The sequence below is a fragment of the Hypanus sabinus genome, chromosome 4 (genome assembly GCF_030144855.1).
Source record: "Hypanus sabinus isolate sHypSab1 chromosome 4, sHypSab1.hap1, whole genome shotgun sequence".
Lineage (NCBI taxonomy): Eukaryota > Metazoa > Chordata > Chondrichthyes > Myliobatiformes > Dasyatidae > Hypanus > Hypanus sabinus.
In genome coordinates this window covers 57,931,990-57,959,647 of record NC_082709.1, presented here as the reverse complement: position 1 = coordinate 57,959,647, position 27,658 = coordinate 57,931,990, and the positions used below count along the sequence as shown (strand labels likewise).

The 27,658-nt window shown below is 44.1% G+C and overlaps 1 protein-coding gene across 6 annotated transcripts in view; it reads right to left on the bottom strand.

The window, feature by feature from the left end:
* cdk15 (cyclin-dependent kinase 15) overlaps positions 1-27,158 on the bottom strand; it is a 51,644-nt gene extending 24,486 nt beyond the window's left edge. For 4 of the 6 annotated variants that reach the window (XM_059967156.1, XM_059967157.1, XM_059967158.1 and 1 more), the window contains exons 1-7: positions 26,809-27,158; positions 21,269-21,300; positions 10,489-10,638; positions 9,681-9,775; positions 7,932-8,011; positions 5,179-5,273; positions 2,372-2,434 (exon numbers count right to left, since the gene is read on the bottom strand). In XM_059967156.1, the coding sequence (XP_059823139.1) occupies positions 2,372-2,434; positions 5,179-5,273; positions 7,932-8,011; positions 9,681-9,775; positions 10,489-10,638; positions 21,269-21,300; positions 26,809-26,854 (561 nt within the window). In that variant the 5' untranslated portion in view covers positions 26,855-27,158. Of the gene's footprint in view, positions 1-2,371; positions 2,435-5,178; positions 5,274-7,931; positions 8,012-9,680; positions 10,639-21,268; positions 21,301-26,808 lie in introns of all 6 variants that reach the window. The other 2 variants (XM_059967161.1, XM_059967159.1) reach the window with 2 other exon arrangements.
* Between the last annotated feature and the right edge of the window lie 500 nt (positions 27,159-27,658).

Sequence of the window (27,658 nt, the reverse complement as noted above, 5' to 3'; positions counted from 1 at the left end):
CGAAGGACCATGGGTGATGATGACCATCACAAGCCTGGGCAGAAGGTATGGAGACCCTGAGATGCCCAGTCAAGATCCCCCTCTCAGCCTCACCAGGAAATTCAAGAAGCAATACGCTTGACACCAGGAGCTGATGGAAGGATGTGCAATGATGTCCAGCTGCCTAAGAGGATCCACTCCGGATTTGCTGTCTGGGTTTACTCTGTAGCCTTTGCTCTCCCTAGGCTGTCCACAAGGTGATGGGGTTTTTCCCCTCATAGCTGGGGAACCACACCATGTAAAGCACCCTGGATATAAATGAGTATTGGAATCCTAGAGTACAGGTGAATGGGAGAACCTGAAGGGTCAGTGGGCTGGGCTGTTGAAAAATGTGGAGTGTGGAATGGGATTAGTGTCGGATTGACATAATGGGGGCTTGATGGTCAGCAAAGACTTTGTAGGCCACAGAGCCTGCTTCTACGCGTGTGACCCTTTGACATCGTCCAATGAGTGATGATACATCTGAGCACTTTAGGAGGAAATTAGCATCTAATCATGTTGGACTGGGAAGGGACCACACATAGGCCAGGCAGGCCTAGATTTTCCCTCCCTAAACAAATATGCGAACTATCAGGCAATTACAACAATAATTTAAAGAACAAAGGTATTCCAGGAGGTAAATGATGTGTTGATCTTCAATCTCAGAGACTAAGGAAGGAGAAGGTGATTGCTCCAAAGAACCACAAACACTTGCCTTTGGGGTGTGTGCATTCATTTAAGGGTATTGTGTCTCAGGGAGGATAAACCAGCTTGGGGGTGGGGGGGGGGGGTAGTGCAGTTCAGGGACAACAGGACAGTGCAGGGAAACCAGAAACACACAGCAGAACTAGCAAGTGAGCAGCATGAATGGAGCAAACACGAGGAAATCTGCAGATGCTGCAAATTCAAACAACACACACAAAATGCTGGTGGAACACAGCAGGCCAGTCAGCATCTATAAGGAGAAGCACTGTCGACGTTTCGGGCCGAGACCCTTCGTCAGGACCAACTGAAAAGAAATATAGTAAGAGATTTGAAAGTAATGGGGGGAATCCCACCCCCTCCGGTCTTCTCCTATCATTTTGCATTTCCTCCTCCCCCAACTACTTTCAAATCTCTTACTATCTTTCCTTTCAGTTGGTCCTGCCGAAGGGTCTCGGCCCGAAACATCAACAGTGCTTCTCCTTATAGATGCTGTCTGGCCTGCTGTGTTCCACCAGCATTTTGTGTGTGTAGCATGAATGAAGGAACAGAATGTGATCAGCATGTATAACCATATAACAATTACAGCATGGAAACAGGCTGTCTCGGCCCTTCTAGTCCGTGCCGAATGCTTACTCTCACCTAGTCCCACTGACCCGCACTCAGCCCTTAACCCTCCATTCTTTTCCTGTCCATATACCTATCCAATTTTACTTTAAATAACAATACCAAACCTGCCTCTGCCACTTCTACTGGAAACTCGTTCCACACAGCTACCACTCTCTGAGTAAAGAAATTCCCCCTCGTGTTACCCTTAAACTTTTGCCCCCTAACTCTCAAATCATGTCCTCTTGTTTGAATCTCCCCTACTCTCAATGGAAAAAGCCTATCCACGTCAACTCTATCTATCCCCCTCATAATTTTAAATACCTATCAAATCCCTCCTCAACCTTCTACGCTCCAAAGAATAAAGACCTAACTTGTTCAATCTTTCACCAGTAACGTAGGTGCTGAAGCCCAGGTAACATCCTAGTAAATCTCCTCTGTACTCTCTCTATTTTGTTGACATCTTTCCTATAAGTTGGTGACCAGAACTGTACACAATACTCCAAATTCGGCCTTACCAATGCCTTGTACAATTTTAACATTACATCCCAACTCCTATGCTCAGCGCTCTGATTTATAAAGGCCAACATACCAAAAGCTTTCTTCACCACCCTATCCACATGAGATTTCACCTTCAGGGAACTATGCACCATTATTCCTAGGTCACTCTGTTCTATTGCATTCTTCAATGCCCTACCATTTACCATGTATGTCCTATTTGGATTATTCCTACCAAAATGTAGCACCTCACACTTATCAGCATTAAACTCCATCTGCCATTGTTCAGCCCACTCTTCTAACTGGCCTAAATCTCTCTGCAAGCTTTGAAAACCTACTTCATTATCCACAACACCACCTACCTTAGTATCATCTGCATACTTACTAATCCAATTTACCACCCCATCATCCAGATCACTAATGTACATGACAAACAACATTGGACCCAGTACAGATCTCTGAGACATACCACTAGTCACCGGTTCCAACAGAGTTGGAGTTATTAACAGAAGTAAAACAGAGGCCTGGGATTCCTAAACCTTCTTACCTTGACATTGTGTGTGTGTAGCCCTCCTGGGTGCTGGGTCATGTACTGGGCAAGGTCTGTTTGCTGAAGGGAACAAGACATGGTATGTTGGAACCAATGAGAAAACAGGTCTCTAGGTTAGAATATCATTGCACAACAACTGTTTCTGATCCCAAACATTACTGAGCAAATCCTTAATCATGCTGCTAAACATTGCTGGCATGTTTTAAATAGGTTCCACAAATATGCTTCTCTGTTGTCCAATTGCTTAGCAACTTTCCAACAGTTTCCCCAATTGTAGGCGATATTAACTTTAATACTTTCTCATGTCACCCTGCCTAAGTATATAATTTATCAGCCTCCGTAAAACAGTTTTGCAAATTCTGCCAATGATATTAAGCTGCCAACTCCAACTCTTCATTTCAATAACCTGCCCACTCTATGCCAACACATTATTCGACTCCACATTTGCCTTTAACATCCCACTTGCCCAGTCATCAAAACACTTTCCTGTTCATAATGTCTTGCTCCCATCTCACCCAAAGGGCTGGGTCGATTGGTCTAAGATAACTTTGATACAGTTCCCACTTGATTCCGATTCAGATTTCAAAAGGACATCTATGGTAGTCGGACTATCCCAGGTCAGTGCACATTATGCGAGCAGAAGGTACAAGGAGCTACGAGAGCCGGTCAGTCAGTGCACTCAGAGTTTGAGCTGCGTTGTTGGTTACTACCGAAGATCTTTGATCAGTTGATCGTAGACCAATAGGGAGGCTTAACCTGGAAGACTGTCTGTGTGTTTTGATGGTGGGGGGGAGAGAGGAAGGGGATTCTTTTTACTGTTGTTATTTTGTTGCGTGCTGTTCTGAAGTGCTCTGTGTTGTTCTTCCAAGCATTGTGGGCATGTTATGTTGGTGCTGGAATGTGTGGTGATCCTTGCAGGCTGCCCCTAGCAGCTGTGTTGGTTGTTGACACTAATTACGCCTTTCTCCATATGTGATAAATGAATCTAAATCTAAATCTGAAATGTGAAATCTATTCATAGTCTTCACCTTGGGTGTCATCTGCAGTGTGTGTGTGTGTGTGTGTGTGTGTGTGTGTGTGCGCGTGTGTGTGTGTGTGAGTGTGTGTGTCTGTATGTGTGTGAGTGTGTGTGAGTGTGTGTGTGTGTGTGAGTGTGTGTGAGTGTGAGTGTGTGTGTCTGTGTGCGTGTGAGTGTGTGCTTCTGTGTGTGTGTGAGTGTGTGTGTGTGTGTGTGTGTGTGAGTGTGTGTGTCTGTATGTGTGTGAGTGTGTGTGAGTGTGTGTGTGTGTGTGTGAGTGTGTGTGAGTGTGAGTGTGTGTGTCTGTGTGCGTGTGAGTGTGTCTGTGTGCGTGTGAGTGTGTGCTTCTGTGTGTGTGTGAGTGTGTGTGTGTGTGAGTGTGTGTGTCTGTGTGTGTGTGTGTGTGTGTGTGAGAGTGTGTGTGTCTGTGTGTGTGTGTGTGTGTGCGCGCGCCAGCAGCTCCAGTCCCGTCCCACATCCTAAAGATGCCCAGAAAAGTTGATTGAGCCCTGTCAATTACTCTATGCAGTACGTGGTTAAACAATAAAACAGGAACTGAAAAACAAAGGAGAGCAGAAGCTACAGGGGAATAAGCAGAGGCAGAATGGGACAGATGGGTTGCTCTTCTGGGAGCTGGCATGTATCGATAGGTCAAATAGCCCCTTCTGTGCCAAGACAGAGAGACAGAGAGGGAGGGGAGAAGAGAGAGCTGGAGCGAGGGAGAGAGAGAGAGTGGGAGGGGGAAGAGAGTGGGTCAGTGGGAGGGACAGATGACACTAAGGGGGGAAACTTGTATGTGATGTGAATTCATGCAAAGCAGCAAAACCACTGTGACACAAAGGTCCAAAAAACTCTGTTACTTGATAAATCTCTGTCACTTCCTCCAAGGTGATTTGTAATATCTGCCGGCAACAATGTTCTCCAAAATCCAGTACTACCATTGAATGGCTCCAGTGATCTGGGTCCAACCCAGGACTGACTGTGTGGTGTTTGCACATTCTCCCTGTGACAGTGGGGTTCTCCCCTGTGTATTCTGCTTTCCTCCCAGACTTACCTCCAGTGTAGGTAGGTGATGAAAGCAGTAGGAAATTGATGAACATACCAGAGAGAAAATGAGTTACAGAGGGGGAATAGAGACAGCAATAGTCAGCAATCTGTACACCAAATCAAACCTAATGTTAATTCTAGTTGATGCACAGATTACCCACCAACATGCTAGTCCTGTCTTGCATGTGTTGAACTCAAAACTCATTACGTTCTCCTCAAGAACTCTTGAATCCTTTCACTTTGGCCTCGTTGGCACTGTGGTATCTAGTGGCCCCGTTTGTGGGCGCTTTGACTCCCTATACATAGAGTATTCAGGAATTCCACCCCTTAAGCTATCTGCCTCTCCACCTTCAGGGCAACACTCCTCCAAGCCTAGCTTTCCTCCCAGGTCCTTGGCCACTAGCCCTGATATCTCTTAATTGGACATGATGTCCAACTTATCTGTTCAGAAATCTCAGAAAACACTGGCAATGAATTTCTACATGGAAGGTGTTATATAAAATAAGATTGCTGCTAGCTCAGAACATTACAATTGGGAAGTCCCTCATCTCTCTCTATTGCTCTTCAAACAGCTGGCTTTGAAACATAAAGCTTGCTGCTAGTTACCTATGAGAGGCTGAAGTTGCTGGCATGGATCCATTTTCACCAGTGGTTCTGAATATATAGCCTTAGCATTTAACTTCCACTCAATGGCTGCATTTGACAGTTCACTCTTATGCTTCTGTTTGGATTTACTCACCACATATTCAAAGACGAAGGTCAGGTTCTCCTGCGTGTGGATAATGTCGTGCAGGAGCACAATATTGCTGTGCTTCAAGCCCTTCAGAAGGGATGCTGGAAACAAGACAGAGGTATCCTTAGATCAGGTTTTTCAGGAAGAGGTGCAATTTAGGGCAAACAGAGCATTCTGTTTCCACCCAGCTCCCTTAGTGACAACCACCTCACTTACTGACTTACTTCCTCACTAGGCCAATTTAGCACAGATACATCATAATTGCATAACCTCCACTGGAGTGATATACATCACTCTAGTCACAATTCAGAGCCTAGTGGTTAGCGCAATTGCCTTGCAACGTCAGTGATCACTGTTTGGGGTTCAATTCCTACTGCTGTCTGTAAGGAGTTTGTACTTTCTCGCCATGACTGTGTGGGTTTCCTCCAGGTGGCTCTGGTTTCCTCCCAGTATTACAAAGACATGCGGGTTAGGCTTAGTGAGTGGTGGGCATGCTAATATTGGCACCAGAAGCATGGCGACATTTGTGGGCTGCCCCCAGCACATTGCAAACTATGATATACAGTAAACCCTCCCCCCACTTCTTAACCCCCCTCGACCATCCCTTGTTACTTCACTCCTGATGAAGGGTTTCGGCCCAAAACGTCGTTATTACCTCCTCCCACAGATGCTGTCTGGCCTGCTGAGTTCTGCCAGCATTTCGTGTTTTTTTATTTATTTCCAGCATCTGCAGATTCACTCATGTTTTCTACAGAAGTGGTTTGCCATTGCCTTCTTCTGGGCAGTATCTTTACAAAACAGGTGTCCCCAGCCATTATCAATATTCTTCAGAGATTGTCTGCCTGACATCAGTGATCACATAACCAGGATTTCTGATATTTACCAGTTGCTCATTTGACTATCAACCACCTGATCCCATGGCTTTACATGACCCTAAGCAGGTGCTACACCTCGCCCAAGGGTGACCTGCAGGCTACGGAGAGAAGAAACATCTTATACCTCCTTTGGTAAAGGCGTAACACCACCCTGCCTCTTGAATATGGGAGATTAGGAATCAGAACTGCCTGATAGACCACACGTTTGATGCCAAAATTTGTTTTGACTGCAAACACCATTTTGCTCAAATAACGAAAGGCTGCACTGAAACATCGAAGGTGATGATGCATCTCATTATTGACATCAGCATTTGTGGAGAGGAGCTTCTCAGTCGCAGAGAATGGTTTGTATCTGCCAGAATCTTGCATAACATTTACAGGGGCAGATTAATAGAAGACATTTAACTTGCAGATGTTGAGTGCAAAGACAATCACTTCAATAAACAAGTCAGTGGTGGCCTGTAGGTTGTTCACCAAGTGTGTGCAAACACAAGAGTCATTGTAGCTCACCTACTGAGATTTAGGTCACCTTAGTCCTAGAGTCATTGCCCTAGATTGAAGAGTTACTTAATCGCCCTGAAAATTAGCTCCACTTTCACAGATAATTTGTTGGAGGCAAGATGCAACACTGAGACAAAAAAGGTCAGGAAAAATGTTTGGATAAAGTTTTAGCTTTGTTTGAAGGTTGGTCTTCATTGAGGCAGGCTCTGTTGTAGACTCATTGATATGTATCATAGCTTGTAGACCATCATGGGCCAAATGCAGACTGGAAACAAACTTCTATGAAGGGTCAAATATGAGGAGATTGGCCCATAGTATCCCCTGACTGATCAGATCAAAGACTTTTATGAGGCTGAGAAAGGCCGCATATTGTGGCTGATGTTATTCACTACTCTTTTATTCAAAAAAAAAACCGTCACGCAGTGAAAGTCATGTCCATTGTGCCTCTGATGGCAGAAACCCCACCCTGGCCACCAACCAGCTCAGAACAAACAAAAACCAGAATGGAAGGAAGTTATGTGCAATCTCAAGGACCCTCAGTTGAAAATCAGTTGAAGTTAATTCTGCTCTATTTAATTCTGCTTTATTGTAGTGATTTATCCCTTCATTGGAGTGATTTACAGTATGCAGCACACCTTCAAGTTCATTTTATTTATTGATTGATTGAATAATGACTGTCACTTATAGTAATTTTTTAAGTCTTGCACGTACCGCTACTGCAAAACAAATTTCATGACATCTGTGAATGATAGTAAACCTGATTCTGATATAATCCCCTTCTGAAAAGAGTTAATGACACGGGAGATACAATAAACTGCAGATTCAATGTGAAATACAGACAATTTCTTTCCTCCCACCAGCTGAGTTCCTCTGACAGCAAGTTGTTTGTCTTTGTTGGTCTCCCCCCTTGCTGTGAAAGGGTGGACACCTCTCTGTCGCTTAACTGGGGAGAGAGCCAGCCTGTGGTATGTCAAACTGTCAGGTGAACGATTAGAGTCTGTTCACCTGCAGATCATGATCTCTCTCGCTATTGTTTGCTTGATGGATGGTGGGTGCTGATGCTTCTTTTATGTTCAGGTAAGTGGGGAGGGGGAGGTTCCATGCTTTGCTGCTGCTTGTATGTGGGAGGGGGTAGTGGGGGGGTGTCTTTGGGGTTTTTACTCATTCTTTGGGGCAGTCTTCTGTTTTCGTGGCTGTCTGTGAAGAATCTCAGGTTGTATAGTGTATACATTCCCTGATAATAAATGGAACTATTGATCAGATTGTACTTAATAACACTTGCTTACTCCATTAAAATGACATAATATTTAACACTGTCAGTCCATTTGGATTCCTCAGTTGGAATTATTTATAGATATAGTAACCATCATACACAGTACCTACCTTCACGGATTGCAGTGAAAGGAATGCCTTCTTCCTCCTGCATCTTAATCACCTTCAAGGCTACAAGATTGCCATTTATCCTGTGTAGAGGAAGAAGATAATTAACACTGTGTCTATTTATTGTCATGTAGAATATCTAATTAATATTAACCATTAATTGTTGATTATTTTCATCTTGCCCAAATCAAAATCATTGATCTTGATCGAGAAAGGCTTCAAGCCCATCACTGACCTCTATATATTCAGCAGAGATAGCCAATAAATCTGGTGGCACTTAAGAGAGACAAATATTCACCTGCACTTTTGAAAAAAAATCAAGATTTTCAAACACCTTCTTTAACCTGCTAAACAGATAGCCAAGCACTTAAGATTTGATGTTCCAGTTAAACAAACAAGGTAATTGTTAGTGTTACCTTGGAAGACCACAGATTAGCACTGAATTCATCAATACACAACTTGACATTTCAGGTTGCAAACCACTCAAAATTCAGAACTAGTAATAGTTATCATCCTTACATTTCATTATTACACTTTATCTTGAGGCATTGTAATATTGTTCCATTAATTGAATTGATAGAATGTTTAAAAATGTAGTCTTGGATATTTTATATCTATCTCAAAAATATCAGATGGCATCTATCTCCAAACCTAAAGATGAAAACCTCTTAAATTCCTTCATAAGAGATCCAGATTCTAGCTACAGGAATTCAAATGACTTAGATATTATGATGCCCTTTAAATCCATTGACACTGATGTCTAACAGATTTGAAGTCATTGTCAACAGGGATGACTAGGAGAAAAACAGGAATTAGTCAATTAGAACAAGTTAGTGAAATACATGGGTTCATCACATATTAAGAACACAGACAACATCAAATTTAAAGAGAATATAGTGGGTGTAGCTTTCATGGCCTTTCCAGAGGCATTTAATGAGAAAAGGTGCTAGAGGCTCATCTTCAGCTTTCAAAGTTTGGTATTACAGAATAGGATATATAGCAACAGGGACTGAGAATTGGTTGTCAGGAAACAGAATTAAAATCATAGAGGAAACGGGTTAACATTGGACAAGCAATGATAACTGAATGTATCAGTAATGGGCTTGAAGCTGCTTGCCATAGAAATGCATGATTTGGATTTTAGCATAAAGAAAATAATTGGTCAGGGCCTGAAGCACAAACAGTTTATTCCTCTCCATAGATATTGCCTGACCCACTGAGTTCCTCCAGCAGTTAGCAGGTGTTGCTCAAAATTTCCAGCATCTGCAGAATCTTTTGTGTTTAAAAATTAATTGAGAACATGATACCACATAGATGACTTGCTATCAAAGGCAGCTTAGTGAAATGGATGGCTAGGAAGCATATCCAGTTTGATGAAGTCTGGCAAGAATACACTTGCTCAGGAAAATGTGGATAAAGAGACAATGAAGCTTGTGAATAAGAAGAGACCAGCATATGCCACATACAGAAGACCTGAGATACTGAAACTGTTACTACAAGAGCCAAAAAATGCAAGAGATATATAAATGCAGGAGGGAGGCAGACTTTCGAGTTCTGGGAGCTAGAGAAAGGGTGTCCTCTGACTCTCCTGATTCCTTTACCCATACCCTCTCTTCCTGAAGTTTCCTACCCTTTGCTACTCCTCTTTCGGTGGAATGTAGGCTGTTGATTTTGACAAACACCACTGAGGATATCTGATTAGCTCACTGCTGTGTTAGTTTTTACTGCTGAATCAAAGCTCAGTGCACAAACCTGCTGATCCCCTTGTACACCGTGGAATAGGACCCTTCCCCGAGTTTCTCTAGGTTTAGGTAAGAAGCTGCCGTCCCAAATCGTAGGCCAGTTTGCTGAAAGAAAGAAACTGAGATCACAATCTCCTATAAAGGAAGACCTGTAAATTTATACCACCTTTTGTGGCTTAAAGGTAATCCTAATTACTTCACAGCCAACGAAGCACTTTTAAAGAGTAGTCACTACTGTAATGTAGGAGAGGACGGAGCCAGTCTACGCAATGCAAGATCCTATAACAAACTATTGACTTGATGGTTTGGTTGAGAGATGTCAGGGAGAAATCCACTGCTCTTCCAGAAGGGTAAACTGGGCTTCGACTCAACATCCCGTCCGAAAGCTTCGACAGTGCAGAGCTGCGCTGGAGTGCAGCCAGGATTACACGCTCAAGTCTCTGGAGTAGGACTTGAGCCCACAACCTTCTGATTCAGAGACAAGATTGCAACCCACTGAGCCTTGGCTGTCACTGTTAACACTAAGGGAGCTGCGGAGGATGCTTAAATAAGATAAAATGGTAAGTGGGCAGAGTGGGGCAGGTAGGGTTGAGGGCCCACTGGATACCCCTTTTGTAGATGGGGGAAGAGGGATTATGCTTCAGGTTGGCAAAGGAGTGATGCCTACAGGCTGGGAGAGACAAGGCTGACGTACTGTTTGGAGGAGGGTCAGTTGCCACAGGTTGAGAGAGGAGGGAAGGGGTTGTTTCATGGACTGGGGGAAAGGGCTGTCAAAGGGTCTGGTCTGTCATACAGAGGTTAGTGTTGATGCAGTGTACCCATTGGTGACCCTGTGTGTAGTTCTTGCACCCTATCGGAATGCTGTTGCTGCGGTTCCTGTGCCCAGAGGGTTTCCGGGCCTGCAGCGTGTGGTACAGGCGGGGCTCGCAGACAAACGGACTTCTCGGCGACTCAGCAACCTCAGTCAGCTGCAAAAAGAGAAAACAGCATTAGTATTGAGACATTGCTGAGGTGCATGCTGAATAAACACCATCCCTGAACTACAGCATGAATCTATAGGCCTAAACAGTCTGCTGACCTGTGCCTTGGCCATTTGCAATATCACATCATCTCTGGTAACCATTACAGCTTTCTTGCCTGTACAGTTTGGCTTGGGTGGTAATATCATGCCTCCGATTCAGAAAGTTGTGGATTCAGTTCACATTCCAGGCGCAGATATGGACGAGAATATCCCCAGACCCAGAACATAAGAAGGTCCTGTTATTAAGGACACTGGCATCCTATTTGCCAAGTGTGGGTGGGACCTAGCATTCAGGACAGGTGATATCAACTTCCAGTGTTAGCAGGACCTACACAGATTGTGGTAGACTGTCCCAATTTCCTTAGACTGTGGAGCATATGTAAATAATTACGACATCAGTTTTAATGTAACTAATTGTGTCTGTTGTCACTGTCCAACGAGGAATCTTGTGTTAACGAGTCAGACTTTTCAGAGCTTTTTGTGTTTCTGTTACTCTGCACTTAACTGTACTAAGACCGCAGAAGTTACAAATACTGTACAGTGATGAGAAAGATGAAAGATTTAAAGTAGTAATGTGGAAAACATTGCTTTGGCCAGGTGAATAATCTTGGCAATTTCAGCTTGGTGACTGATGCAACCAGACTCCAATATGGGGAATAATTGTATTTGGGATTATCAAGTTAAACCTTGCAATGCTAAAGTGGTTCCAGTGCAAGGCGGTAGTGCAAACACAATCAGGCTTGCCCATAGTTCACAGTTCACAGTAAATTTCATATCAAAGTACAAAAACGTCACTATATACAACCTTGAGATTCACAGTGAATAGAAGCACAATCGAATCAATGAAAGAGCACACCCAACAGGACAAAACCAATATGCAAACGACAAGAAACTATGCAAATACAAAAAGAGAGAAAAAAGAAATAATAATAAGCAATAAGTATCAAGAACACCAGATGAAGAATCCTTGAACGTGATTCCATAGGTTGTAGGAACAGCTCAGTGATGGAGGGAGTGAAGTTGGATGATGTTATCCCCATTGCTTCAAGAGCCTGATGGTTGAGGGGTAATAACTGTTCCTGAACCTTGTGGTGTGGGTCCTGTACTGATGGCAGCAGCGAGAGGAGAACATGGCCTTGATGGTGGTGTCCTTGATGATTGATGCTGCTTTCCTGTGACAGCACTCCTTGGACACGTGCTCAATGAGGAGGAGGGTTTTACCCATAACAGACTGGGCAGTATCCTCTACTTTTTGTAGGCATTTCCATTCAAGGGCATTGGTGTTTCCATACCAGGCCGTGATGCAATCAGTCAATATACTCTCCACCACACATCTATAGAGGTTTGTAAACGTTTAGCTGACATGCTGAATCTTAGCAAATATTTAAGAAAGTAAAGGCATTGCCGTGCTTTCTTTCTAATGGCACTTTTGTGCTGGGCCCAGGACAGATCCTCCAAGATGATAACACCAAGGAATTTAAAGTTGCTGACCCTCTGATCCCTTGATGAGAACTGGCTCATGGACCTGTTTCCTCCCCTTGAAGTTAATAATCATCTCCTTGGTCTTGCTGACATTGAGTGAGAGGTTGTTAAGGCACCACTCAGCCAGATTTTCTATCTCCCTCCTGTATGCTGATTCATTACCACCTTCGATTCGGCCATCATCAACCTTAAATGCAGCATTGGAGCTATGCTTAGCCACAGTCATAAGTGTAAAGCAAGTAGAGCGGGGGCTAAGCACACAGCCTTGTGGTGCACCTGGAGATTGCAGAGATGTTATCAGTCCAAACTGATCCAGTTGCACAAGGAGGTATTGAGACCAAGGTCTTTTTGTTTATTAGTTTTGAGGGGACGATAGTATTGAATACTGAGTTGTAGTCGATGGAGAGCATCCTGATGTATGCATCTTTGTTGTCCAGTTGTTTCATGCTTAAGTGAAGAGCCAATGAAACGGCATCTGCTGCTGACCTGTTATAACGGTAGGCAATTTGGAGCAGATCCAAGTCACTAATCAGGCAGCAGTTGAAACGTTTCATCACCAACTTCTCAAACCACCTCATCACTGTGGATGTAAGTGCTACTGGATGATAGTCATTGAGACAGGTTACCATGTTCATCTAAAGCACTGGTATAATTGAAGCCTGCTTGAAGCAGATGTGTAGCTCAGACTGCTGAAGTGAGAGTTAAAGATAACAGTGAACACTCCAGCCAGCTGATCAGCACAGGGAATTTGAACTCTCTCAGAGCCCTTTCATTCTTCTGTAAGATGGAGAGAAACATTTTTCAGGGCAAAGAATATAATTAAAGTTGTAGGTAAAAGTATTGTGCTACCTTCTCAAAATGAAAACATACAAGGACACAAAATAAAAACTATACTGTAGTGTTGAGGCCTCCCCATATCACATGACCTGAAAGACATTCCATTTGATGAGTTTGTGGGGATATTGCATAAATTACTTTAATGAAGCACGCGCGGAGATTGCAAAGTTTAACAATTTTTGAACCTGTCATCAAATATCAGGCACACTGTACCGAGCATTTAGTGCTGTTAGAATTTGGCACTTTTCTGACACAAGCACTGCAGGACAAATATGTGTACAGTTTCACAGACAAATAATTTTAATCTAAGTTGATGAAGAGACAATATTTGATAAATGGGAGAATGGGTCTAATAGGTGGGCTTTGAGGGTTGACATAGAGTGGATGGGCCAGAATCATCTCCTTCTGACTGTGAAGAAATGTTAATGAATGTATGAATACTCACATAAAACAGCTACATTGTTGGACACAGCTTCTAAAAATCTTAAAAGAATTTAATTCACACATAATTTCAGTGCTTGTGAGCTACAGACATAGCGCAATAACAATAGTGAGAGCTCCAACATTAAACTTGCGTCATACGAGGCTGAATAATATTTTAAATTAGTTTGCAAAACAGCTGATGGTGTGCTGAATTGTCCAGTGCCAAAGTTGGACCTTTTCCTGCACAACTGTACAAGTAAGCACAGGTAAAGAAAGCCAACGTAATTAAACAGTTAAGAATTGTATACATAAAGCAAGCAGCCTCCTTGTGTGAAGTTATCACCCAAATCTGATTGATTATGGACTTCAGGAAGGGGAAGTCAGGTGAACACACAGCAGTTCTCATTGAAGGTCAGTGGTGAAAAGGGTAAACCACTTCAAGTTCCTGGGTGTCAACATTTCTGAGGATCTGTCCTGGGCCCAACACACTGATACAATCACAAAGCAGGCATCTCAGCAGCTCTATTTTGTTCGTATCTTGAGATTTGGTATGTCACCAAAGACTCTTACAAATTTCTGTAGGTGTATGGTGGAGAACATTGGGACTGGTTTCATCATGGCCTGGTATGGAACTTCCAATGCAGAGGATTGCAAAAGATTGCAAAGGGTTGTAGACTCAGCCAATTCCATCGAGGACCCAATCCTCACCCCCCCCCCCGAAGACATTTTTGTACAGCAGTGACTCAAGAAGGTGGCATACATCATTTAAGGGACTTCTCCATCCAGAACACACTCTTCTCTCATTACCACCACCAGGAAGGAGGGACAAGAGGCTGAAAACCCACACTCAACAATCCAGGAACAGCTTCTTCTCTTCTCCCATCAGATTTCTGATGGCTCATGAACTCTCCCTCATTATTCCTTTTTTTGCACTATTTATTTTATAATAAACAGTAATTTTATGTTTTTTCACTATTTTACTACCACAAAACAAATTTCACGTAATAGAAGACAGTGCTAATTAAACTGATTCTGAACACTTTTCAATCTATGATGGAGACAAGGTGTTATTGAACGTTTAACATTATCCATGCAATCAGGACATTGTTTTGATTCTAATTGCCAGAAGGCAAATCTCTGCAAACTTTAGGAGGTTTGGGAAACTTTACAAATACGTATTGCCAAGCTGTAGAAGAGTGAACGTATGTGGTGCAGAGTGGTTTATTGGGTCTTGAGGCTGGTGCAAATGGTCTATCACTGTTGATAAGACTGGAAAATCTGACAGCATTATAGAACTCTATTCCTTGTAAGTAGTGGTGGAATATTATGCCATTAATACATGGAGAGAGGAAGAGGGATTCCATGCCCTCTGCAAGGAAAGTCTCAGAAGTGAGCCCCTATTACTTGTGCATCAAAGATTTCATGTGATGCCTTTTCTACTTTTCTTTGACATTAACAACACGAGGGGATAGATTTGCCCAACTGAGAAAACAACATTGGCAATCCTATTTGCTATCACAAGATCAGAGCTTTTGTTGGGTAGACATTCATGTTGGTCACTGACCACAAAACTTCAATGGTACTTTTGGAATCAAAGCTTCTATTGCCAAAATATCTACCTCAAAGTGCATAGAGGGGCTGTTTTCATCAGCAAATATGATTAGATTTTTGCATAACGAAGTACAAAATAATCTTTACAGACAATGGAAGAAGACTTTCCCGTAACAGTCCTGGAAATAATAAGGAAGATCCAGTAAAATAAGACACCTAGACAATAGACAACAGACAATAGGTGCAGAAGTAGACCATTCGGCCCCTCGAGTCTGCACCGCCATTCTGAGATCATGGCTGATCATTCACTATCAATACCCAGTCCCTGCCTTGTCCCCATATCCCTTGATTCCCCTATCCATCAGATATCTATCTAGCTCCTTCTTGAAAGCATCCAGAGAATTGGCCTCCACCGTCTTCCGAGGCAGTGCATTCCACACCTCCACAACTCTCTGGGAGAAGAAGCTCTTCCTCAACTCTGTTTTAAATAACTGACCTCTTATTCTCAATCCATGCCCTCTGGTACTGGACTCTCCCAACATCTGGAACATATTTCCTGCCTCAATCCTATCAAATCCTTTAATTATCTTAAACGTTTCAATCACATCCCCTCTCAATCTCCTCAATTCCAGCATGTACAAGCCCAATCTCTCCAATCTCTCTGCGTAAGACAGCCCTGCCATCCCAGGAATCAACCTAGTGAATCTACGCTGCACTTCCTCAATTGCCAGAATGTCCTTCCTTAAACCTGGAGACCAAAACTGTACACGATATTCCAGGTGTGGTCTCACCAGGGCCCTGTACAAATGCAAAAGGACATTCTTGCTCTTGTACTCAATTCCCTTTGTAATAAAGGCCAACATTCCATTTGCCCTCTTCACTGCCTGTTGCACTTGCTCATTCACCTTCATTGACTGATGAACTAGGACTCCTAGGTCTCTTTGCATTTCTCCCTTACCTAACTCTACACCGTTCAGACAATACTCTGCCCTCTTGTTCCTGCTTCCAAAGTGGATAACTTCACATTTATTCACATTGAATGACATCTGCCAAGTATCTGCCCACTCACCCAGCCTATCCAAGTCTCCCTGTATTCTCCTAACGTCCTCTTCGCATGTCACACTGCCACCCAGTTTAGTATCGTCAGCAAACTTGCTGATATAGTTTTCAATGCCCTCATCTAAATCATTGACATAAATCGTAAAGAGCTGTGGACCCAATACAGAGCCCTGTGGTACCCCACTAGTCACCTCCAGCCTGTCTGAGAAACACCCATTCACTGCTACCCTTTGCTTTCTATCTGCCAACCAGTTTTCTATCCATGTTGAAACCCTGCCCCCAATGCCATGAGCTCTGATTTTACTCACCAATCTCCTATGTGGCACCTTATCGAATGCCTTCTGAAAATCTAGGTACACAACATCCACTGGCTTACCCTCATCTAACATCCTTGTTACACCCTCAAAAAACTCCAACAGATTAGTCAAGCATGATTTGCCCTTGGTAAATCCATGCTGGCTCGGCCTAATCCTATTACTGCCATCAAGGTGTGCCACTATTTCGTCCTTAATAATGGACTCAAGCATCTTCCCCACGACTGATGTTAGGCTAACAGGGCGATAGTTCTCCGTTTTCTCCTTCCCTCCCTTCTTGAAAAGTGGGATAACATTAGCCACTCTCCAATCTTCAGGAACTGATCCTGAATCTAAGGAACATTGGAAAATGATTACCAATGCATCTGCAATTTCCTGAGCCACCTCTTTTAGAGCCCTTGGATGCAGACCATCTGGACCCAGGGATTTATTAGCCTTCAGTCCTATCAGTCTACTCATCACAGTTTCTTTCCTAATGTCAATCTGTCTCAATTCCTCTGATATCTTATGACCCTGGCCCATCCATACATCTGGGAGATTGCTTGTGTCCTCCCTGGTGAAGACAGATCTAAAGTACGCATTAAATTCTGTTGCCATTTCCCTGTTTCCCATAACAATTTCTCCCAATTCATTCTTCAAGGGGCCAACATTGTTCTTAACTATCTTCTTTCTCTGCACATAGCTAAAAAAGCTTTTGCTATCCCCTTTTATATTCCTGGCTAGACTGAGCTCATACCTGATTTTTTCTCTCCGTATTGCTTTTTTAGTTAAGATCTGCTGTTCCTTAAAACTTTCCCAATCATCTGTATTCCCACTCATCTTAGCCCTGTCATACTTCTTTTTCTTTAATGCTATACAATCTCTGACTTCCTTTGTCAACCACTGTCGCCCCTTCCCCCTCTTTGAATCCATCCTTCTCATTGGAATGAACTGCTTTTGTATCTTTTGTATTATCCCCAAGAATATCTGCGACTGCTGATCCACTGTCTTTCCTGCCAGGGCATCCGCCCATTTAACTTTGGCCAGCTCTTCCCTCATGGCTCTGTAGTCTCCTTTATTTAATTGCAACATTGACACCTCTGATCTGCCCTTATCCCTCTCAAATTGTAGATAAAAACTTATCATGTTATGATCACTACTTCCTAATGGCTCCTTTACTTCAAGATCACTTATCAATTCCTGTTCATTACACATCACCAAGTCCAAAATAGCCTCGTTCCTGGTTGGCTCAAGCACAAGCTGTTCCAAAAATACATCCCTTAGACACTCCACAAACTCCCTATCCTGGGGTCCAGCACCTACCTGATTCTCCCAGTTCACCTGCATGTTGAAATCTCCCATAACGACTGCATTACCTTTAGCACATGCCAATGTTAACTCCCTAATCAACGTACCCAATATCCACGCTACTGTTTGGGGGCCTGTACACAACACCCATTAGGGTCTTTTTACCCTTACTGTTCCTCAGCTCAATCCACACAGACTCTACTTCCCCTGTTCCCAAGTCACCTCTTGCTAAGGACTGAATCTCATTCCTCACCAACAAGGCCACCCCACCCCCTCTTCCCATATTTCTGTCTCTACGATAGCACGTATACCCTGGTACACTCAATTCCCAGGCCTGATCCCCTGATCTCCGTTATCCCAACAATATCGTAGTTCCCCATTTTCATCTGAGCTTCAAGCTCATCTGTCTTATTTCTGACACTACACACATTCAAGTATAGAATTCTTAGCCCATTCCTCCTCTCTTTGCTTAAAACACTGTCTATTGTACCTAACCCAGCTCCTTGAACTTCCATCGGGCTAATTGCACCTTGAATTTTGATGACCTTCTCAAGATCACCCAAACCTTCTACACATTTAACCCCATGCTCCTTCTGACCAACCCTCTGGATCTGGATCCCTGCCCCCTGCACATCTAGTTTAACCCCCCCCCCCCCCCGAGCAGCACTGACAAACATTCCTGCAAGAATGTTAGTACCCCTCCAGTTCAGATGTAGACCGTCCCTTCGAAACAGATCCCAATGTCCCTGGAACAAAGACCAATTATCCAAAAACCTGAACCCTTCCTTCCTGCACCATGCTCTCAGCCTCGTATTAATGTGCATATTCATTCTATTCTTCGCCTCACTCGCACGTGGCACAGGTAGCAATCCCAAGATTGTCACCCTGGAGGTCCTGCCTTTCAGCTTCACTCCTAACTCCCTGAACTCTCTAAGCAGGACCCCCTCACTCACCTTACCTACATCGTTGGTCCCTACATGGACCACTACATCTGGGTTCATGCCCTCGTTCTCAAGAATAGCCTGCACCCAATCTGAGATGCCCCGGACCCTGGCACCAGGGAGGCAACATACCATCCGATTCATTATCTCCAAGCACTCAGGGTGGCGTGGTAGTGTAGCAGCTAGCCTAACACTACTACAACGCCAGTGACCTCAGTTCAGTTCCTGCTGCTGTCTGTAAGGACCCAAGACCACAGGTTTCCTTCACATTCCAATGATGTACTGGTTAGCAGGTTTATTGATCACATGGGGGTAACTGGGCAGCTTGGTCTCCTCGGGCTGGACGAACCTGTTCCCATGCTGATCCTCTAAATAAAAATGAGCATACTTCAACTGATCTGGATCGATGCTTAGACAGAGTATATGCTTTTCAATCACAGATATTATAAGTTGTCCACAAAACAGGAGCTGCAACAAATGGGGCCAGATTTGTTATAAAACTGCAATGACACTCAAAGCATGGACCCCTGTTAACAAAGAGACAACTGTTTGTAACTTTGCCCATTGGACCAGCATGGGCAAGTATTTGAAAGAGTTATCTTGCCAGTGTACAATTGCTAAGATTCCAGATCGCAGGCTTCAAGAGCATCACTCCAAGCAGGAGTGTGGCCCTCAGGAAGAGAGCTAAGGGCAGCTTTCTGGTGTCAGTGGCCAGTCAATTAAAAATAGAGTCTGGTAAAGATAGTGGGGTCACAATGCCCCACCAAACACATGCAGGAAAATTCCTCACATCCCCACACAAAATCTCCTGAGACTGTAGTTTTTGGTCTTTCCAGAAGAACAGTTTATGGAACTAAATAAGAATAAACATCACACCTTCTCATCAAATGTTGAGAGGCTAGTGCAGACAAAAGAGGCTAAAGAAGCAAGTTGTGAACAACACATTAAATATTAGTACGCGTTTTAATTCTCAAATTTTCTTTCTCAATTACATTGATGCCTTGGTTCATTCCAGAGAACACTCCCGTTAAAACTATTGCACACAAGATCTAGGAGTCTGGTTCAGCCAAATTTTCGTAGGTGGACAAAAGCCAATTGTAACAAAGCAAACATTAAAGCACATACTTTAAAGAGAACAAGTCCATTCTGAATTTGAATACACTTCAGAAGTGAATCGTACAATGGTGTAAAGCGCTGATACAATGACCAAGCAGAGTAAGGAAGTGACACCTACAAGTAACATTGACTTTTAAAGAGAATTCAAGACTCATGAATCAATTAAACTTGCTAAACTAGATCAATTTCTCTTTTATTATGAGGGGCAGTGTATTTGAGTAAATGTGATTTCATTCATGCTTTTCATTGTGCATTTGTATGCAATTTAAGAACCTCAATGGTACTGATGCCATTACTAAGCAATCATATCAATCAATTCACATCCAGAATATGAAACCATCATTTCCCTTTTGCAAACATCCCTATTCCGTGGTCACGATTTACGGAAAATGCAAAGGTCCCAACCTGGTGCTGTAAACATTAATCCATGGCGGGAGAACAACAAAACACAGAGAACCAAACCACACAAATCTGATCTGAATGCAGGCATTGGCTTAACTTGAAAGGTTAAACTGGTTTTGTCTTTTACTCTACTACTCCAAAGGATATGGCTCCTTCTTAAAACTAGTTCGTGCTTGCTTTTCGTTCTTTGAGACTCTGAGGGACTTTCCACATGGGGTTGGTAGAGGAACAACATAGAAATAGTTCAAGCAGCCTCCCTCAAATACGTAAGCTGTATTCCCCTTTATTCCTTTTCCTCTTCTCTCTTTATTTCTCCCTACACCTCATTCACACTTTACTCAATACTGTGATATACATTAAGGTATTACCTCAGAGGAAGCCTTCCTTGCATTCTGGAGGATCTCCCGCCTGGACCCTGGTCTTCGACAGCAACAGATCCCTACCCACTGAAACATGGCCTTTCACAGCAAAGATCCTTTGCTGCTTGACTCCAGACCTTCTCTGCTTGTCTCAGTCACAAGGCCTAGTCCTGTGACCTGTTACAACGGGCTTCTTTCATGGAGGGACATCGACAACCCCTCAAACAAAACACACTGCTCGCTGTATGCCAGAACCAGCCTAAACACTGCAGATGCCTTCAGGGTGATCAGGCAAAGTGGGATTCTGGAAGCTGCTCCAAGTTTATCTAAATCCACATCCAAATAGGAGGCTGCGAACGGGCAAGGGGGATGGAGTTCAGTACAAGAGAGAGGAAAACACAGCGGCACAAGCACATCACATACAGACAGAGACACGAGCGAGGGAGAGAGGTGGAATATACTGGATGACTTCTTGGATTTTGCATAAACATAACTGAAAACCTGCAGTGAGGTAGAGTAGGACCATCATGGCTGGAGGTCAGATATAAACATGTGAGGATAGGGAATGGGAGATTAGTACCCAAGAGGTAAAGCCCCATGGGGAGGGGTTTCAGCACAGTTTCAACCTGCTGAAGACCTGAAATCCACTCCTAGCAAGGCTTTCCTCCTCTCCCTCCTCCGTCTCCCCTCCCTCCCTCACACCACTGTGCACTCCAGCTCCAACTAACTGCTCTGGGGACATCCAGTAGGCAGCAACCTTGCCAGATACATCCACCATCTGAAAACAAGATATCTGTGACTTTTACCTCTTTATATCCGGGGTGCCGGTGTGCCAGACCTGTTGAAAGCAAATTACAGAGTGAATTCTCCAGAAAGAGCACTCAGAAACAATGAGTGATTAGCTGTTCCATGAAAGCAGAATCAAGATGAAAGCACAAAAGGGTGAATTTTGCTGTACGTACATCAAACTCCCCACAAAAGGCTTAACATACTATAGCATCACCAACTGTGCTACAGCAGGGCTTCAGCAAAATAAACTTTGGTGATATACATTCCACGCCGTGGTCAGGATCCAAACCAAAGGGGCCCTGGAGATTAACACTTTTACACTGTGCAAGCCTGTGATCAAATGAGAAGACTGTGAGGATATTTTGGGACTATTGAACTGATAAGGGGCAGGGAGCTGTGAGGTTTGCTCTCAGAGCTGATAAATTGTTCCGCACATATGAATTCTCCCTTTGAAACCCATTCCTCTGGCAGATTAACCAGTTACTCCACATTAACACCCCACCAACACAGCTGAAGTCCAGTCTTTTGCTAGATTAACTCCTCCTCCTGCTGACAAAACTGAAGCTCGTCACTCTCATTACGTTAACTCAACATCCCTTAACCCACAAATCTATCCACTGGTAAGATAACTGATAAATTCAAGCTCCTTCTTTTTAGATTTTTTAATCAAGGAGTGCTCCTATTTGTGCTGTTTTTCTTTGACAGTCCATCTTCCTCAGCTTTGCTCAAGTATGACTAGTTTAATCCACAGTACTATTCTCCATCCTGTTCAATAAGTTATCTCCTTTAGAGAGCTTCTATCTGATCCATTGCTTGCTACAGCAATGATACTTGCTTCAGAAACTCAGCAGGTCAGGCAGCGTCTATGGAAATGAATAGATAGTTGGCGTTTTGGGCCAAGATCTTACTTGGCAACTGAGAAAGAAGGGGGGAGATGCTGGAATTAAAAGGTGGGGGAAGAGGTGAAAGAGGCTGGCTGGAAGGTGATAGGTGAGGCCTGGTGGGTGGGAACGGTCAAGGGCTAGAGAAGAAGGAATTTGACAGGAGAGTGGTCCATAGATGAAAGGGAAGGAAGAGACCCAGGGGGAGGTGATAGGCAGAAATCGATACTCATGCTAACAGGTTGGAGGGTACACAGACAGAATATAAGGTGTTGCTCCTCCACCCTGAGGGTGGCCTCACCTTGGCTCAAGAGGAGGCCACGAACTAACACGTCCGAATGGGAACGGGAATCGGAATAAAAATGTTGGGTCACTGGGAAATCGCACCTGCGGCGGATGGAGCGGAAGTGCATGACAAAGTGGTCCCCCAGTTTACGACTGGGCTCACCGGTGTAGAGGAGGCGGCATCGGGAGCATCAGACACAATAGTCGACCTCGGGAGATTGGCAAGTGAAGTGTTGCCTCACCTGGAAAGACTGTTTAGGGCCCTGAATGGAGGTGAGGGAGGGCAGGTGGACCACTTGGGTTGCTTGCAGGGATAAGTGCCAGGAGGGAGATTAGTGGGGAGGGGCAAATGGACAAGAGAGTTGCTGAGGAAGCGACCCTCGCAGAAAGCGGTGGGGTGGGAGGGAGGTAAAGATATGTTTCATGGTAGGATCCCTTGGGATTACAGAGGCAAAGAAACTGGAACAAAGTGAATAGCATATTCACAGGAGACAGTTTCTTCTCCTCCAACATATCAGTCCTCCGGATGCAGCTTTCATTCCAGGATATCAGATGGCCCCCTTCATTAAATGGGGTTTCCCTCCCTCTATGATGGATGCTGCCCTCGCCCACAACTCCTCCATTTCCCATGCATCCATGCCCACTCACCTTCCTGCCACCTTAAAAACGACAAAGCCCCTCTTCTCCTCACCTACCACCCCATCCAACACATCATCCTCTGCAACCTCCACCGAAGGATCCCAGCACTAAACATATCCTTACCTCCTCCCCGCCCCCCCCCCCACTTTCCGTAGTGAACGCTCGCTCCATGAGTTCCTTGTTCATTCGACCCTCCTCACTGATCGAACTCCTGGCTCTTATCTTATGGTGCCACACCTGCCCATTCCCCTCCTCCCTCACCTCCATTTACGGCCCTGAACAGTCCTTCCAGATGAGGCAACAATTCGCTTGAGAACCTGTTAGGGTCGTCTACCGTGTCCAGTGCTCCCGATGAAGCCTGCTCCACATTGTGAGACACTTCGTAAATTGGGGGACCACTTCATCGGGCACCTCCAGACCAACCATAAGCAAGACATTTTAATTCCAATTCTCACTCCCATTCCAATATGCCAGTCCTTATGGAGGAGTAACGCTTTATATTCAATCTGGGTACCCTCCAACCAATGTTCCCTCTAATTTGTACTGACTAGTGTCTGCAAAAATCTTGTGCCGTACAATTTTTTGTCCAATGACAACACCATGTGTGCACTGAATTGTTTAGTGGAAGTAAACGTGAAGCTATTCTAAGGATAATAAACTGCCAGGTCTAGTTAACATATCATTATTGGGCCTACCCACAGCAGTTGTCAGTTAGATTTAGCAATAATTAGATGAACCTGAGATGTATTCCAGTTTTTATTGTGTCTTACATAAAAAAAACAAGTACTTTCAGAGCAAAACTTCCATAATACCCACGAATTCATTCAGGCTTTGAACAATGTTATGCTAATACGTGTATTAGTGTGGTAAAATCAGCCCATAAGTGGCTGATGTCAGCCATCAATGTAAATAAGTATGAATCACCTTGGCAACCCCAGGGTCACTGCTGATGTCACACAAAAATGCAAAGAGTTGACTATTTATTGCACAGGTTCTAGTGATGCAACCAGCAGACTGAATGAGTTCAAACTCACAGATAAATACCTGCGTCGCCATTTGCGATCGGAACTTTTGTTTCTCAGGACACGTATTTGGTGGTTTCATTCTGCCTTCTCGACCTTCATGCAGTGGCAGACAGTGTTTTATTTTGATAAATATTCATCAAAAGAAACAAATTTCACTTATTTGAGATGCAATAGCCCGGTACTAATGACATAACAGGATAGCCCTGAGCTTCGGGCTCTATGATTTCCACACCCCTGCAAGGTGACAGCTGACACATGCAAGGACTGCTACCAGCTGCAGAGTGATATATTACAAAAAGTGAAAGTAGATTAGGTGATGAAATCTGGTTAGTATGTTGAAACTTGAAATATGACTTTAATATGTTGAAATATACTTGACATGCCAATGAGGTGACAACCTTTTGTGCGCAGTTTAAATTCCTTTGTGCACTAGTAGCACACACACACACCTCAGAGGGAACATTGCCTCCAACCTGATGGCATGAATATCGATTTCTCCTTCGGATAAACAAATTCCAACCCCCACCCCTTCATTTATTCCCCACTCTGACCTTTTAATTCTTCTCACTCCCCCCAATACTTTCCCTGGGTCACCCCCCTTCCCTCCTATCAGATCCTTCTTCTCCAGCCCTTGACCTTTCCCACCTACCTGGCTTCACCCATCAACCTCCAGCTAACCTCTTTCCCCTCCACCCAACCTTTTGATTTTGCCATCTTCCTCCTTCCCTCTCAGTACTGGAGAAATGTCTCAGCCCAAAACATCGACTATCTATTCATTTCCATGGATGCTGCCTGACCTGCTGAGTTCCTCCAGCATTTTGAGTGCGTTGATTTGGGATTGCAGCATCTGCAGACTTCCTCCTGTATTGTCTGCCTTAGTCACCCTTTCCAAGCATGACTGATGCTGAATAATCTGCCATAGCTCTGAAATTTTACTTACAAAGCGCAAGCTCTTAGCATTCACCAACTTAACACCTTGAGTGAAGTAGAAATTTATATTCATCCCACAAAATGCAGTTTGCCACAAAAACCATCTTTGTTTCCATAGCAATCTTCCTTGCTCTGATGCATAATGCTTTTCTCCCAAAGCCCTTCACAATGCTACCTTACTGTATTTGCTCTCGTATTCATGTGAGCCAAACCGTCTCATTATTTGTGTATGGTTCCTCAAACCAAGTTGTGTATGATTACTATGCTGGTTCAGATGGTAAAAGTAATCCCCAGAAGCAGCTTAAAGTCTCTACACCCCCCCCCCCTAAACACGAACAGAGAGGCTGACACTCAAAGCTGGATTTTACAGGTTCCATTTGCCTCCCCCACCCACGTGATCCAGGCAATGCTTCACCCAAGATGTTAAAGACCCACTTAAGTACACGGTCTCTAAAGGTCAGGCTGCTCTTTCAGTGGAGTCTTGAATAGGTTGTAGCAGAATGGGGGAATCAGGGGTTGCTAAGATTTTCACTTCTGCGCTAAGGATTGAGTGAGCAGCTGTGGTGGAGGTCAGCAGTGGAACGCCACAGCAGCACTGCACCAAACCTGAGGCATAGCCAACACGGACTAAAAAGTCAGTAGATTACCAAAGATCATGGACTGTGCTAACTTGTGTTTTTAAGATAATCAAAAAGAGAGTCAATGATAGAAAATCATTATTCACACAAAGGACATTGGAAATCTAAAATCTCCTTCCCTAAAAACATAAACTAAAAAAAATAGATTAATTGACTTTTGTTGGTTAAGGAATCCAAAAATCTTGCCCAAGAAAACATTTTTTATTCTCCAGGTACATTCCCTACTAACTCCAGTGCAACCCTGTTGACCAGCTACCTGACAACTGTAACACACTGGGCTTCTGGGGCCTGACTCTCACTGTGCTCGCCTACCTGAGTTAGAGTCACACTCCCGATGACTAACATTACAGCAAAACTGATCCCAGCCAAGAGAGGAAAAATTTTATAACAAGAAGCCATTCTTGTAGTACTGCTTAAATTTGACAGGATGGTTTCCTTCTCCTACTGCTGTGAGTCACTCTTGGGACAACGGGTTTGCTGGCACCGCCAGGACTCTCTGCCTGGCCAATGTCTTGGCAAATCTCGAGCAGCTTGTGAAGGATTCCAAAGGGTTGAACGGCCAGCTCAGAGGGCAACCAAGAACCAACCAAGTTTCTTTGGGAATAAAGTCGCATTTGACTAGTCTAAACAGCAAATTTCTTTCCCTAAATAATGCTTTAAAACCTCCAGGATTTAACAAAAACCTAATTTGAATTTACATCGCTGCATTCACCCCAGTCATGTCTTTTGGCGCCATTATCCTTCTCTAGAAAATTCTTTCGGTAAGACCATTCACCCAGGGTTGGGGACTAGTTCCACGTTGGGGGGGGGGGGGTGAATCCAGCATCAGTCATCGGGTCGGGCTACTCTTTTAGGCTGATTAACATTTCGGTTTTTCGTCCAAGGCTCAGATCTCTTCATTTCTGCAAGAACCACCAACCTGCTCTACTCCCTTCCCTCCCCTCCCCACCAGCTGGACATCATCAATTCCTTCTGTTCGCAAGACAAGAGCGAAGCGAACGGTGTGTCCTTGACCTCAAGAGTTAACTGTGATCTGTACTGAGAGCAGGAAGATTCGGATATTACAGGAATGGATAGGCCTGCGGCTAGTGTTTGGGTCGTGGCTGGAGAGGTGCGTGTGGGGTTGGTGGTCCGTGTTCCCTGACCGTTCATTGCTCACCTAACCGAACCAGAGTCTCTGAAGCAGCCTGCCTGAGGTTCTTCATCCCAGCGACGCCGCCGGGTCCGGTTCATTGACTCGCCACAACTCCTGCCCCCACCATCCGCAGCCGCCCGGAGACGGCAGTCGCCCTGCCCCGGCAGCTGCAGCCTGGAAAACGGGATGGAGGATCCGCTGCACGTCGGCCCAGTGTGTGTGCTCGCAATAACTATCCCTCCCGGGCGCAGAAGAAAATGCAGCTCTCCACAGCATCTACGCCACACAGGCAAACTGATGCCGGCACAGAATGTAAACACTCTCACACATTAAATCCAGTGCCGAACTAATCTCAGTCCCCAAATTAATTCCAGCTCACAGCCAAATTCAATCTCGCACTAAACAAACATCAGCACCCAAACTGGCCGCCGGATATCGACAAATTAAACCCGGTGTCCAAACTAGGACCAGCACAGGGAACTAACAGAAGATACACTAACACAACAAACAGAACAGGCACAACAATTACACCTAAACTAAGAGCATCAGATAATGTAATTTAATAAAAAAAATCCCAGCGTGCGAGCAAACCCAACACAGTGGGGGATGTAAACTAAATCCAAAAGTCTGTCAAATTAAAGCCTAGTTCTCAAATTGAACTCAGCACAAAAAGTTAGATGCATAACACAGATCAAATCCAGGAGAGAAACTAACACCATAGATTCATCTCCAAATGTAGTCAAACCTTCTTCCTCCTGCATAGTCTGCTTGGTCTCCAACTTTGTGAGTTTTGTAGTAATTTCCATAGCCACCACCCATCACCAACAGCCTGACCTGGTTCAGCTATGTTGATGTCGAAAGCCCAACCAGCACC